At 46.3% G+C, this 16,080-nt stretch overlaps 1 protein-coding gene across 1 annotated transcript in view; it reads right to left on the bottom strand.

Moving 5' to 3' along the window:
• Positions 1–9,034: 9,034 nt before the first annotated feature.
• The window catches only part of greb1l (GREB1 like retinoic acid receptor coactivator), a 58,112-nt gene continuing 51,066 nt past the window's right edge, over positions 9,035–16,080 (bottom strand). Inside the window, exons 29-34 of the mRNA XM_061254631.1 lie at positions 15,463–15,628; positions 14,552–14,779; positions 13,992–14,133; positions 13,288–13,488; positions 12,778–12,916; positions 9,035–12,100 (exon numbers count right to left, since the gene is read on the bottom strand). Of these exons, the coding sequence (XP_061110615.1) occupies positions 11,937–12,100; positions 12,778–12,916; positions 13,288–13,488; positions 13,992–14,133; positions 14,552–14,779; positions 15,463–15,628 (1,040 nt within the window). The 3' untranslated portion in view covers positions 9,035–11,936. The remainder of the gene's footprint in view (positions 12,101–12,777; positions 12,917–13,287; positions 13,489–13,991; positions 14,134–14,551; positions 14,780–15,462; positions 15,629–16,080) is intronic.

Here is a 16,080-nt window from a genome sequence, read left to right as displayed (position 1 = left end):
TAAATTGCTGCCCCAACTTGTCAGTTTCTCGCCTGCTTGCTGCCATCCTTCCCTGGGAGTTGGGTATCCAAAAATATCTTCACACTATTCCACAGCAGTTTAGAGGAAAAACGCTGTCCTTAAACGACCGGATTGAAACAGTACAGTTGAACCGCGGGTGAAAAATGCAGATGAGACTGTCTGATCAGACACCATTTTATTCAGCTGTACGTTGAATACAGCTGAATAACTAGTTATACACTGTACAGAAAGGTTGGCCTGTATGAACATTTAATGTTGAGTGATGCTAAACTGGTACTCTTCTGAAATTCAGAGAAACGTGAATTCATCATTCAAAGTCTGCGTTTCCCCATCTAAGATTCTACTACAAATTCAAACACCCCTATGGTGGCTCATACCATTTTTTAAACGTTGAGATTGCCTGAGTGAGTTTGACTCAGCTTGTCTCACTCATTACATTAGCACGTTAGGACAGAACATACTGCAGAGTTCAAATTACATGGGAGCCTGACAGAGGCCTGAACCCCCCGGACTCTGATCACAATATCCACCCCACATTCAAGACCTCCCCCAACCCCCCCCCCCCCCCCCCCCGACTACCTTTTTTATCTGTGTCACAGACACTTATTGAGCTGATGTGCCATGTTTTTGGCATGTGTAAAGTGCCATTTTGGGTGGCTATCCATGGGTAATAGTTCTACAGGTATGTGGTTTGTTTTGTTTCACCTCAATAGCGCCCACTAGCTGTCATGACTATATTGTTCTCTTAAGAATTTTATTTTGTCAATTTCATGTTTGAGCTTTGGTGGAAAGCCAAGTTGTGTTTTATTTTTGCTCTACTCCCTTAGCTCTAAAGAGGTGTTGAAATAAAAAAATGTTGATACACTTTTCTTCTAAAAAAAACATTGGAACATCAGCACATTGTCAGTCTGCATGTCCTTTTGACACAGTGGGAGCTCATGTCTCGCAGCTCTGCAAGAGAAGATATCACCTGCGTGAAGACAGCATGCCTCTTTAGATGACTCATCCTCGGTTTCCATTTTTTATGTATTACAGCAGGTGGACTTCAGTGATGCTGAGCTGCTGACTTGCAGCTACCAGGGTATTGCTTTGTGCTTTTGTTCAGGATGACTTTTATCTTTACTTTGTACACTGTGACCCACTTTCGCAGCTGGCTGTGCCTTCGGAGAGGCACAGTGCTCAAGGGCAAAGCGGCAGTGTACCCTGCTGGGATTCAAACAAATGACCAGCTGGACCAGAGGCTGACACAACAGCCATTATGGGACATTATGGGTGCCACAGAGATTCTGTTCATATTCTTTGTGAAAGTCAGTGCTGCATAGTAACAGACTACTGCTGGTTTAAATCCTACATGGTGAAACAATGGTAATACAGTAGCACTAATTTGTTTATAATTTAGCAATAATGTGCAGAGCCCCTGATAGAGCCAGGGCTGATTGTGGCCATGACTTGGTCCTGTGGGGTGACACATTTGGCCATGATATTGGAATTGGGGGTTTCAGTCCACAAAGGTTACTCCTCTAATCCTTGGTTTTTAGCCATAACAGGTGTCTCCTGGGAGGTCCCTGGCCAGACTTGATATGTAATGACCAGTACCACATTACTGCTAGCTTGCTAACATTTTGAATTTGTTCAGAATTTATCACGTGATGTTCAGTGATTTTTTTAATCAGCCAATTGTGTGGCAGCAGTGCAATGCATAAAATCATGTAGATACGGGACTTTAACCATGGAATGATTGTTGGTGGCAGACAGGGTGGCTTGAGTATCTCAGAAATTCTCCTGGGATTGTCACGCACACTAGTTTCTAGAGTTTGCAAAGAATGGTGCAAAAAACAAAAAAAAATCCAATGAGCAGCAGTTCTGCAGACAGAAACGCCTTGTTAATGAGAGACGTCAGAGGAGAATTACTCAAAGCTGACAGGAAGGAGACAGTAACACAAATAACCACACATTACAGCAGTGGTATGCAAAAGAGCTTCTCTGAACATGTGACCCACTATCTAAGTGGAAAGGCTACAGCAGTAGAAGTCTATACCTAATAAAGTGCTCAGTGAGTGAATGTAGTAATACAGACCAACTGTTAATTTTACTATCGTTCAATGCTATGTTTATTGTTACAACTAATTCACATGATGCAGCAGCACATATACACGATGCAAGCAAGCACAGCTTAATATTAAAAGCAGTTTATTGTGCTTTAAATGTATGAAATACATGTATTCTTTGTTTATTTTTTAGCAACATTATGCCAGTAAAGCTAAATTGATAGTGAGAGAGAAAATAGATAGGGACTAGAGAGGCAGATGTCCTAGAATGTACTGGAAAAGGAAGAAAAAGGCCAGGCTTAAAAGGCTTAAAAGCTAAAACACGCACCAAAACGAAATAACAAAACATACGCAGAGTGACACCACCGGATTGTGAGATGCGGCGATTGTCATCGGCAATTTATTAGGTTATGTTATAGAGTGAGAGAGACGGCGAGTTCAAACACCATCCATCCATCCATCCATCATCACCCGCTTATCCGGAGTCGGGTCGCGGGGGCAGTAGGCAAAGCCGGGTATTCCAGGCGTCCCTCTCCCCAGCAACGCATTCTAGCTCCTCCTGGGGGATCCTGAGGCATTCCCTGGCCAGGAGAGATATATAATCTCTCCAGCGGGCTCTGGGTCTCCCTCGGGGTCTCCGCCCAGTTGGACGAGCCCGGAAAACCTCCAAAGGGAGGCGCCCGGGAGGCATCCTGATCAGATGCCCGAACCACCTCAATTGGCTCCTTTCGACGCGAAGGAGCAGCGGCTCTACTCCGAGCTCCCTTCGGATGTCCGAGCTCCTCACCCTATCTCTAAGGCTGAGCCCGGCCACCCTACGGAGGAAGCTCATTTCGGCCGCTTGTATACGCGATCTCGTTCTTTCTACCCACTACCCAAAGCTCGTGACCATAGGTGAGGGTTGGGACGTAGATCGACCAGTAAATCGAGAGCTTCGCCTTCCGGCTCAGCTCCTTCTTCACCACAACGGTCCGGTGCAACGCCCGCATTACTGCTGACGCTGCACCGATCCGCCTGTCGATCTCACGCTCCCTTCTACCCTCACTCGTGAACAAGACCCCGAGATACTTGAACTCCTTCACTTGGGGCAAAGACTCGTTCCCAACCCGGAGGGAGCAATCCACCGTTTTCCGGCAGAGAACCATGGCCTCGGACTTGGAGGTGCTGACTCTCATCCTGGCCGCTTCACACTCGGCTGCAAACCGCTCCAGTGCGTGCTGAAGGTCACGGTCCGATGAAGCCAGCAGAACCACATCATCCGCAAAAAGCAGCGATGCGATTCTGAGGTCACCAAACCGGACACTCTCCTCACCTCGGCTGCACCTTGAGATCCTGTCCATGAATACCACAAACAGGACCGGTGACAAGGGGCAACCTTGGCGGAGTCCAACACCCACCGGAAACGTGCTTGACTTTGTGCCGAGAATGCGGACACAGCTCTCACTTTGGTTATACAGGGACCTGATGGCTCGTAACAATGGCCCCGGTACCCCATACTCCCGCAGTACACCCCACAGGGTTCCCCGGGGGACACGGTCGAAAGCCTTCTCCAAGTCCACAAAGCACATGTGGACTGGATGGGCAAACTCCCATGACCCCGCCAGCAACCCTGCCAAGGTAAAGAGCTGGTCCACTGTTCCACGGCCAGGACGGAAGCCACATTGCTCCCCCTGAATCCGAGGTTCGACCGTCGGTCGGAGCCTCCTTTCCAGTACCCTAGAGTAGGCTTTCCCAGGGAGGCTGAGGAGTGTGATACCCCGGTAATTGAAGCACACCCTCCGGTCCCCCTTCTTGAAAATGGGGACCACCACCCCGGTCTGCCACTCTACAGGTACTATCCCCGACCTCCACGCGACACTGAAGAGGCGTGTCAGCCAAGACAGCCCAACAATGTCCAGAGCCTTCAGCATCTCAGGGCGAATCTCATCTACACCCGACGACTTGCCACTGAGGAGCTTTTTGACTACCTCAGCAACTTCCGCCAGGGATATAGGTGCAGATTCCTCCGAGTCTTCAGGCTCTGCCTCTTCCACAGAGGACGTGTTGTTCGGGTTCAGGAGCTCCTCGAAGTGCTCTTTCCACCGCCCGACAATATCCCCAGTCCGGGTCAGCAGCTCTCCTCCCCTGCTGAAATCAGCCTGAGACAAGCCCTGCTTTCCCTTTCTGAGTCATCGGATGGTTTGCCAGAACTTCCTCGAGGCCAACCGAAAGTCCTTCTCCATAGCCTCCCCGAACTCCTCCCATACCCGGGTTTTTGCTTCAGCGACTGCCGAAGCTGCAGCCCTTCTGGCCACCCGGTACCTGTCTGCTGCTTCAGGGGACCCCCGGGCCAGCCAAGCCCGAAAGGCCTCCTTCTTCAGCTTGACGGCCTCCCTCACCGCTGGTGTCCACCAGCGGGTTCTTGGGTTGCCGCCCCGACAGGCACCGATGACCTTCTGGCCACAGCTCCTGCTTGCCGCCTCTGCAATGGAGGCTTTGAACATGGCCCACTCAGACTCCATGTCCCCAGCCTCCCCCGGGATGCGTGAGAAGTTCTTCCGGAGGTGGGAGTTGAAGACCTCGCGAACAGGGGCCTCCGCCAGACGTTCCCAGTTCACCCTCACTACACGTTTGGGTTTACCGGGTCTGTCCGGCAGCCTCCCCGGCCACTTGATCCAACTCACCACCAGGTGGTGATCAGTTGACAGCTCTGCTCCTCTCTTCACCCGAGTGTCCAAGACATACGGCCGCAGGTCTGATGATACGACCACAAAGTCGATCATCGATCTTTGGCCTAAGGTGCTCTGGTACCAAGTACACTTATGAGCTACCCTATGCTCAAACATGGTGTTTGTTATCGACAATCCATGACCAGCACAGAAGTCCAATAACAAAACACCGCTTGGTTTCAGATCAGGCAGGCCGTTCCTCCCAATCACCCCCCTCCAGGTTTCTCCGTCATTGCCCACGTGAGCGTTGAAATCGCCCAGCAGAACTATGGAGTCTCCGGGTGGCACCCTTTCCAGGATGCCGCCCAGTGACTCCAAGAAGGCCGGATACTCTGAACTGCCATTTGGTGCATAAGCACAAATGACAGTCAGAGCCTTCCCCCCAGCGACACGTAGTCGCAGAGAGGCGACCCTCTCGTTCCCCGGGTGGAACTCCAACACAGTGGCGCTCAGCCGGTGGCTTGTGAGTATCCCCACACCCGCCCGGCGCCTCTCACCTTGAGCAACTCCAGAAAAGAACAGAGTCCAGCCCCTCTCCAGGAGTTTGGTTCCGGAACCAGTACTGTGCGTGGAGGTGAGCCCAACTATATCTAGTTGGTACCGCTCCGCCTCCCGCACTAACTCCGGTTCCTTCCCCACCAGAGAGGTGACGTTCCACGTCCCCAGAACCAGTCTGCGACGCCGAGGATCAGCACGCCCGGATCTCCGCCTTTGCCTACTGCCCGTTGGACAAAGCACCGGACTCCGATGCCGACCCCTGCAGGTGGTGAGCCCACAGGGCGGCGACCCCACGTGACCAGTTCGGGCTGTGCCTGGCCGGGCCCCATGGGATAAGGCCCGGCCACCAGACGCTCGCCGACGAGCTCCCCTCCCGGGTCTGGCTCCAGCAGGGGGCCCTGGTTTCCCTTTTCCGGGCGAGGTAACTGGGTCTTTGTGTGGCCGTATCATGGGAGTCTTTGAATTGCTCTTAGTCCGGCCCTTCCCCCGGGACCAATTTGCCTTGGGAGACCCTACTGGGGGCTTGCTACTTACGTAGCCTTTAGTGACAGAAATGGCGATTAGAGAGATAATCGTTGTGACAGGCAAATCTGTCTAGTGTTAACTTCAGCCAATTTCGTGATAAATTCTCAACAAATTAAAAATGTTAGCAAGCTAGTAGTAACGTGGTACTCGCTTCCTGCATGTTGTGGAAGTGACTTGAGATCCACAGGTAGCGTTTGCCGCTCGAGGTAGTCTGCGTAGTGCTGACAAACTACAAAAGAATGTACACGCCCCCATTCTATAAAAGTCCTTGTCGTATTCATTGCACATAAATTAAGCCCACTTGGCTCCTCTATAGTAAATCTACTTTTGAACATTATTGTTTGTTTTCTTTCACTTTTAATACGAACTAGCTAGCTACAGTTGTGTTCAAGAAAACAGTAGTACAATATCAGTTACCTGATGAACCACTGTTATTAATAGTAGCGATATTTCTGCATGGCAAACACTTTACTTGTAGATGTAGTAGTGTAAGAGAAAAACAACAGACCAAACTGTCATGACATGCACGCTGCTTGTGAGTAATTGACTCATTCATTGAAAGGGGCGTGTTCCAAATAATAGCAGTGTGGAGTTTAATTCACACTGCTGTGAATTAAAGAGAATGTGTGTGATTTTTCATTCTGTTAAAAATGAGGTGTCATTAATTGTCCTTTATTATGGAAGAAGGAAGCAAATGTTTCACACATTGTTATAAAATATATTTCCTTCTGAATTGCTAAGTAAAATGGGCCGTTCCAAACATTGTTCGGAGGAACGTCATTTGATTAAAAAAAGTTGATTGGAGAGGGGAAAACGTATAAAGAAGTCCTTGCCGTATTCATTGCACATAAATTAAGCCCACTTTGCTCCTCTATAGTAAATCTACTTTTGAACATTAAAAAGTTGATTGGGAGAGGGGAAAACGTATAAAGAAGTGCTATATAAGAATTATATCAAATGCTTAAAAATGGCAACAAAAACCTGAAACAAGCGGAAGAAAACAAGCGTAAACCACCATTGTTGGGCGTGTGCATATGCAGAATTCGTTCAAATTTGCCAAGGAACACATCGATTGGCCCATAGAGAAATGGCGTAACATTGTGTGGACTGATGAGAGTAAAATTGTCCTTTTCGGGTCTTGGGGTACTGAATTCAAGCCACAGTACACTGTGAAGACAGTGAAGTATGGTGGCGCAAAAATCATGGTATGGAGATGTTTTTCATACTACACTGTTGGATTTGTATACCAGGGATCATGGATCAGTTTGAATACATCAAAATACTTGAAGAGATTATGTTTCCGTATGCCAAAGAGGAAATGCCCCTGAAATGGGTGTTTCAACAAGACAACAACCACAAACAGGCTAGTAAGCGAGCAACATCTTGGTTCCAGAAAAAAAAGGATCGAGGTAATGGGGTTGCCAGCTCAATCCTCCGACCTCAACCCCATTGAAAACTTGTGGGGTGATTTATTAAAAATTCAGTTTCTGAAGCAAAACCCCAAAATTCACAGGAACTGTACTACTAACTTGCGAGAGGGGACAATGTTGTTTTCACTTGTTTATGACTTTCAACGTTCGTCTTCGTCGTTCTGCGTCCGCGGATTCCGTGCGGGCCTAGCAATGACTATATATATACCGGCAGATTTGTGGAATTTTCTAAAATATATATTTAAAATTTATAATGGAGGGGGTCCCCTGGATGGGGGCTCCTGGATTAGAAAACGTTGAAAACCCCCTGCTCTAGTCAATAAGGTACCTACAGTTTGAAAGTGCAGAAGTACAGTGCCTAAGTAAGTACCGAAGCCTGGTGGACTGCAGATCGCTGGTTGAATCTAAACACGACACACATATTAGTCCATGCCATCCCAAATTGTTGAAGGACGATGTATCAATGACACTGGCCCACAAATATAGTAAAACAAAGTTAAACCACTGGATAAATATTCCCTGACCACTGGAATGCCTTGAATCCATTGAATGATCATTAATAATGCTGTTATGCTGAGGTTGCTGGGAAACAGAAAGACAATGTCTCTGAAACACAACAATGTTCCAGCTTGCCTGCAGTTCAGTTGCAGATCAAGCAAGCAGCAAGGTCAAGCAAGTGTTGTTTGGAAAACTTCCTGTAATTTAACAGCATGATTTATATGGGAATGCCACAGAAAAGCTTTATGTTAATGTGAAAAATCCTGAGAAAATCTTTGAGAATTTGTTCTTTCTTTGAGAAATGAAAGCAAATTGTGAATGAAATCTTCACAATCAAGTTAATTGTTATATGGGTTCAATGTTTCAAAGTGCAGGATGCTGAAAATATAAAACGGCACAGTTTATATTTCCTGAAATATTTTTTCACAACTGACAAATTGTCAAGTACATTTTTATCATGTAATATTATAGCTGCTATGTATACTTTATTTCAATCTCCCCAACTGAACCAAATTTATTTTCACTCCTATCGAAAACTGACCTCTGAAAATGCATCAAATGTAATGTTTCTAAAAAATAACTATGACCAAAAGCTGCTTTATACACTACCGTGCAAAAGTTTGGGATCACCTTTGTAATCAAACAATTCATACTTGGTCAAAGCGCACGCAGAGCTTTTATTAAAGGCTATTTTTTAAAAATACATTTTGGTTTCACCATGTACTAATTACAGCGCTTTTTATACATAGTTTATATTTGGTTGCATATCCTCTGGATGCCATGACGTCCTACAAGATACTAAAATTCTCTGCATTTGAATGGACCCCAAACTTTAGAATGGTAGTGTGTGTGTGTGTGTGTGTGTGTGTGTGTGTTTGTGTGTATGCTTGTGCAATTGTGCACTAGAGGCCTGAAACCAAACCCATCTCTTCTGATACATGACGGGACTACCCTTACTACAAGTCAGCTTTTCATTCAAGTCAGCAGAAATATAAACCCACTCGAATATAAACTGAATCAGGATGTCATTGTTCAGAACCAAAGTGAATAGAACGGTAAAGAAAATATTTGAACAAATCATCCTCCATAAAAATAACACACTCCGTCAGCCACTTTACCTGTCTGCATCACGTAATTGTGAAGAACTTTCACTCAATGAAATGTGAATAAATGTGACTATTTACAAAAAAGTCCCAAATGTAATTCATTCTGAAAAGTGGAGGCTTTCAGCAATTCCTCTGATGGAAATGAACAAACAAGGGATTCATTTTCCTTCTGAATAAAGCATGTGCCACAGGATGCCACGTGGTAAGTACCTGACGAAAAGAACTTAAGTTTATTACCATTTATTACATTCATTTAATCCAACCAAAAAAAACCATCACAATTCTAAGTCGTGTGTTCACAGAATCAACAAAACGGTAAACATGAGGTAGATCACTCAGGCGACAACGACGCCGGTGGTATAAAAAGGAAACAAATACAATATTTATTTTAAACCAACAGCAACTACATATGACATTTTTAACAGCAAATTGTGTAACGTGCACATCTAATTGTTAACCGCACAGTTGAGTTTTAACAGGCAGATTTTTTCTTTAGATGGGCACTACGATTATTTTGTTGTGCTATAATGGATTTGAATGTATTGTATGAATATATTATTGGCAGTGTATATGCACAGTGGCTGGGTGATTCTAGTTGAATTTACTGTTCATGAATCTTCCATGCACTGAAACTTCTGCATCAGTCCAAAGCAGTCAATAGGGTCCTCTGGACAATATTTAATCAAGACACAAATAAGACATAGCCAGAAAACTACCACTTACCCCGCAAAGTACTAGCATGAAAATACCACCCCAACATTACAGAGCGAATCTACTCCTACGGGCTCACCCAAGGCTAAAAACACTACGGAATGTTGCTTGGGCACATAATATATGGCTACCTCCTTAAAAAAAGCTTGATTATCAGTTCAAGATAAATTGTGCAGTAATATTGAATTCCTAAAAAAATATCTGAATTGAAATAAAATATTTCTAATAACAGAAATGCAAGGCTTATCTATAAAGCATAAAAAATGAATCTCAGTGGATCCTCTGTGCCTTGGCCATCACAAAACAGTAATATTTTAATAATCAACATTTGCTGAAAAAAAGTGACCAAAATTACAGAACCCTTTGCATTTCTAGGTTTGGTTTAATGTACTAGTTCTCTTATAATGTTAACAAAGCTTATCACATGATAGTATCAATTTCTCCAAAATGTGCCAGGTAACTAGATCAAGACAGAGGATATGCCATTATTTCACACAGACTTTATTTTTGTTATTATACCAACTTTATTTGAAATGTAATGACACAACGTCATACGATCTGAAGGCCCAGGTAGGTATCTCAACACCGCTTATGTACAATGGACTGGATTTAATAATTTTCATTCTTTCAAACTAATATGGTGCCTATTTAGTTTTTTTGTATAATTCTGGACCTACTGAATCTGCTTACATGAGTTTAATACTCATTTTTTTAACCCACTCACTGTCAAAGGCAGTACACTGAAAGATCAGAATCTTTTAGCTTCATTTCAAGAAATTCAGTGAGCGGTCCCTGTCATAAATTAGTTTCAGTGTTTTTATTGACCTAGTACCACTGTTTGTACCATTAAGACTTACAGTATGATCCCATTTTTACTAAAAATGACAGGAAAGTGGTTACAGCATTACTCAGCAAAAGGAGAATGTGTAAAGTGACCAGAGAGTAGGGTGTAGGGTGAATACCCCTTGCGTAAAAGTACTGAACCTGAATATCTTAAATACTGATATGAGTCTTTGAAAAAGTTTGCTTTTGCAATGAGACATCTAATAAAGCAAGAAAATGACAGAAGGCATATTGTATGGAATACCCTGTGCACTAACAAACAGAAACATTCCTACCCACGTATTTGGGGTATTTATAAATCTGCATGTTGATTTGACATGGTGTGACGACTGCAGTAAACGGCTTTATTTCCCTCAGTCGCAGATTTCTGTCTTAAGAACCTGCGTATGCAATAAAAATAGGTTTCAGGTAGATGAGGTATAGCTGAAGCCGTCAATACTTTCAGGCACGTAACATTATGCAAGAGCTGGTCTACAGGCACAGTAATGTGTAAACAGAACAGTTCGGGCAAAGCGGATCTTGACAGCAGGTGGCAGAAGCATGCTGTTAGTCCCAAAGTTAGTGACAGCTGTACTCTGGGGATTTTGTCACTTCCCTAAGGCAGTGCACAGGGAACTACTTTTTCAGACATGAACTACACAAGCCAAAGGGCAGCTAAGAGCCGAGCACATGAATTCCAGTAGTCTTCCCACTAGCCAGAACCATTTGTTAGCTACTGTGCTTAAGATAATAAATCTGAAACTACAAGAGGCTGGGTCTGTGTGGTGAGAGTTGCCAGGTTGTAAGATCGAAGGCACAATAGAAAGAGCAGTAAAATGAGTTCTTACTGCATCGTTTGGCATCCCGAAGGTTTTGACTTCAGCACAAGGCTAGTCTTTTGTCACAGTTTGATTCATGACAACACGGTCGCAATATTCCTGTAGCAGTATTGTTTGATTGATGCTTGCTGTCCTCCGTGTATGGAGAGGGGGGCGGGGGCAGAAGAATAAAACAAAGTTAGTGATGCTGCCCTACCTCTGTAGTCGGGATGCTGTGAAACCTTGCTCAACACAATGCGAAAACATTGACATTCATAGCGTCCATTACTTTTGCCTTAAAAAGTAACACCTAAGTTAAGCCACGTTTACACCCCTGAGAGAGTGTGTCCAGTACGGGATATACAACAGCTGGGGCGGGGCTTCCCTGTTTGCAACACAAAAGAGTCCTTCCCATAAATAAAACACACAAAAATAACATTCAAGTCACCTCCTGGGAAAACCGTGCAAAAAAATTCAAATGAAAAACCAAATAAAAGAAAAGAAAGACCCTCCTTTGGCCTTGCGTTGGCCCGTGATTTTGCATCGCCGAGGGTCGTACTGAATTGCAGTCAGGACAGGCGGAGGACACCCGAGGGGTCCTCGCGAGTTTGGGTCCGCGTAGGTCCCCGTTATAGTGCAGCGTGGAGTATGCAGAGCCGCGGGAAATGATTGTGGGTCCGGCGCCGGCCGGACGGCTTCTCCGCCAGTGATTATCGTCCTGCGGGGAGGAGGGAGGGGCGGGAGGGGGCGCTCAGATGTGCCGGCCCGTCAGGAAGTACAGGGGCTGGTCCTCGCTGCAGTTGGCTGTCTGGAACTCGTCCCGCAGGCGGAACTGCCACTCATCCTCCAGCTCCAGACGCACGATGGTCTGCCTCAGAGAGCTGCGGTCCTGAGAGATCACACACAGCGTGGCGCCTGAGAGAGAGAGGGAGGGAGAGAGGGAAGAGAGGGAGGGAGAGAGGGAAGGGAGGGAGGGAGGGAGAGAGGGAAGGGAGGGAGGGAGGGAGAGAGAGAGGGAGGGAGAGAGAGAGAGGGGGAGGGAGAGAGAGAGGGAGGGAGAGAGAGAGGGAGGGAGGGAGGGGGAGGGAGAGAGGGAGGGAAGGGAGAGAGAGAGGGAGGGAGGGAGGGAGGGGGAGGGAGAGAGAGAGGGAGGGAGGGAGGGAGGGGGAGAGAGAGAGAGAGAGAGGGAGGGAGGGCGGGAGGGAGGGGGAGGGAGTGAGAGAGGGAGGGAGGGAGGGGGAAGGAGAGAGAGAGGGAGGGAGGGAGGGGGAGGGAGAGAGAGAGGGGGGAGAGAGGGAGAGAGAGAGAGGGAGGGAGAGAGAGGGAGAGGGAGAAGGAGGGAGAGAGGGAGGGATAGAGGGAGGGCGAGAGGTATATATATATATATCGTTGTTAGTTGGTTGTCACCATATGCTGCAGAACAAATGACCCCATGGGCATAATAGACTCAAACAAACTAAGTAGATCCCTAACTAACTAGCGAACTATCAAGATAACTAATTACCTAGCTAGTAGTGCACTCTGCACATTCCTTTAAAGCGTTCGGTATTATTTAGCACACAAGCGCTGAGACGTGTGTGGCGGGCACTCACCTTTGAGGAACCGGAACTTGCTGAGAAGGTTCGGGACCACAAATGAGTCGGCAAGGTACAGAAGCAGACCGCTGAACACCACGCCCCGGTGATCCCCACACACGGACTGCGGGCGTGAGCTCACGTAACACACCAAAACCTGCAGAACAGCACATTGTCACGTCTTAGTCAAACGTCAAAATGGTGTCTGAAAACAGTTACTTGCCATTCTGTTCACACAGTATCTAAAAGCACAGTACATGTACTAAATTTGACATTGATGACAAATAATTGAAGAGCATTTTCAACATAAACGCACTATTGAAGAGCATCTGTGAGAAAAAGAACAATATCACGTTAGGTTCAGCCTTACAAAAGCGTTCTTAGAAGCAGGTCTGTTTAACACATAACTACAACGATTGGTCGGGTTTTATAGCACTGCTGCTTTTCTGGAAGCTCCAGCGGGATCCAGGTGAAATCAGGAGCTTCAGAAGGTGAGCAGAGCGCTGCGCTGGCTCAGTAGAGGCTCACCTCGGGGCCCATGTTGAGGTAGCTGTCGATGGACAGCACCGGGTGGCTGTGGTTCCGCACGGCCTTGGGGAACAGCCTGTGACCGCTGTGCTGCAGGAACTTCTCCAGCAGGAAGTGGGGCGGGGCCGCCAGCAGCATGTGCTCGCTGTCGGGGGCGCAGACGTACTGGGAGGGGCTGATGGGAGCCGGGTTCTCTGACACCTGCACAGAGCAACAAAACATGAGTATGAGTTACAGGTAAAGACACTCATGTGTACGCAAAAGCACACACAGGTATACTTACAGATGCATGCATAGGCCTGTGTACTTGCTAGCTAGTGTAGCTAAAGTAATGGCTAGTTACTAGTTTAACAGCAATACTACCAGATTATAAGACAGCATGGCAAGGAAAGTAGACAGTCAGTATGCCTACAACAACCAACAGTCACTTTAGCTAACATACAGCTAGCATGGGTACACTAGCAGCCAGTTAGCATGACTACACATGTAGCATAACTGCCCCATAAGACATCATGAGTAACTATACCAGTAGACTATTGCTGTATTAACAGCTGCAACAGCATGTTAACATGGTTACATTTGTAAATATTTACAACAATAGACAGTTGGTACGGCTCCACTAGCATACAGCCAATTAGCATGGCTACACTAGCAGTCTTTATCCAACAGGCCTGTGTGGTGTAGATTGGGAGGGGGTGGGTTACCAGGATCTTGGGCGTGACGCTGAAGTCCCTGTGTCCCCCTGAAGGGATGCGCTTCTTCATCAGGCTGAAGCTGTTAAATCGGCACAGGAGCAGGCCGCTGCTGTGGGCCTGCAGGTTAAAGTCCACCTCCTCACAACTGTACCTGCACACAGACACACACAGGGAGGAAGACAGGTGAGAACCAGACAAACACACACACAGACAGAGGCTATTAATAACATTATATTCATTTCTCTGTACAATGCCAACAACTTTCGCTTTACTTCAGCCGCTCATTACGTGCTTGTTTATGGTACAAAGGGGTCATAATGATGAGAAAAACACCCAGATTCACAAGCGCTAGCGCAGCTGTTGTAATTTCACGTTACGCCTTACAAAAAATTCAGTCATTGTACCTCCTTATGAATTTCCATCTAACATAGGAAAATGCTGAAGTCAGTCAGTGTTAATGGCATTAGCAGTATTACTGGCGACTGCAGTATTAGCAGGAGCAGAGTTTGTGGCTGTAGCATTAGCATTAGCGCTGTAGCGCAGTAGCAGCAGCGGTGTCCCAGCCTCACCGGTTCAGGTCATACTGGACGTTCTGCGTCAGGTCCACATTGAGCATCACAAAGTGGTGCAGGTGGCAGCGGGAGAAGGGGGCGTCCGGGCGGCGGGAGGCCATCTGGCTGCTCCACTTGCGGACCCCGCAGAGGGCGTACAGGGTGATCTTGGGCGTGGCCTCCATGTGCTGCAGCACGGCCTTCAGGGAGACGCTGGTGTAGCCGTGAGAGCCCTCCACCGCGTCACTGTCAGAGGAACGAGCGCAGTTAACACACTGGGTTTCATATGAGCCCGTTTCAGTATGCCGCGAATACTATATTTATAATACTATACTATACAGAATACTTAGAGCGTGAACACTAAATTAACTTGTATTTGACTCTTGGAAGAACCGATATCTCAAAAACGTTTTGGCAAGATAAATGCTTGCACAAGTTTAAGACATCAGAGAAAGCAGAAATACATTCTATGGTAAAATTACTTCCATTTTAACAAAATACTGACAAGCTGAAAACAGTTGCCATACATAACTAATTTCGAACTGCAGGATGTACATTATTTTCAGCTTGCAATGTATCAACACAGAAAACATGAAATGGCAGGAATTAAATTGCTTTGTACAAACAGTAAATGCTCTTGGGGAGTTTTTGAAAAGGATGGTTATCAAAAAATGGTTATTCAACAGAATATTAACTGTGTGTGTGTGTGTGTGTGAGAGAGTGTGTGAGTGTGTGAGTGAGTGAGTGAGTGAGTGAGTGAGTGAGTGAGTGAGTGAGTGAGTGAGTGTGTGTGAGTGCGTGCGTGCGTGCGTGCGTGAGTGAGTGAGTGAGTGAGTGAGTGAGTGAGTGAGTGAGTGAGTGAGTGAGTGAGTGAGTGAGTGTGTGTGTGTGTGTGTGTGTGAGTGTGCACACACTCTCACGGTCAGTACCTGCTCTGTTCCTGAGACTGATGGGCGTTCCACAGCACACACGAGTCGTCCATCAGAACCACGAAGGGCCACACGTCCTTACTCCTCCTGCCCTGCGCCTCCTGCCGGCTCCTCTCCCGCTCCAGGTTGTGGTGGGACAGCTCCTTGATGAGGAACCGGGCTGCTCCTGAGAGGAGGAGAGTAAACTGTCCTAAACCGCTCCACAGGGACAACACGGCATCTCCACACTGTCCGCCAGAGACTGGCAACTTTATGTATGAGCTACATAATATTAACTCACTCATTCAATATTAAATCACTTTTTTGTTCACTGCTGTGCAGTGTTACGTCTGCTATACTTATGAATACTGTGGAGAGTAACAGTAAGTGCTGTCTGAACTAATAATAAGTCAACTAATATTGGCTTCATTAGAAGTCAACTGTTTCATAATCATCACACATAAATCAAATGCCGGCTAGCATGGTAAATGTCAAATAAATGGTGGAATGATGAAAGAAAAGACTTATCTCCTCTCAAAGAATACTCCCTCTGTGTATTTGACTGCAGAATGTGTTCATGTTATTTGCAGTTTATTCATAAAAGCAGCATTTTGTAACAGATTGGCATCTCATAGGAAT

Source organism: Conger conger, chromosome 9 (assembly GCF_963514075.1).
Source record: "Conger conger chromosome 9, fConCon1.1, whole genome shotgun sequence".
Classification (NCBI taxonomy): Eukaryota; Metazoa; Chordata; class Actinopteri; order Anguilliformes; family Congridae; genus Conger; species Conger conger.
This window is presented reverse-complemented; position numbering and strand designations above follow the sequence as displayed.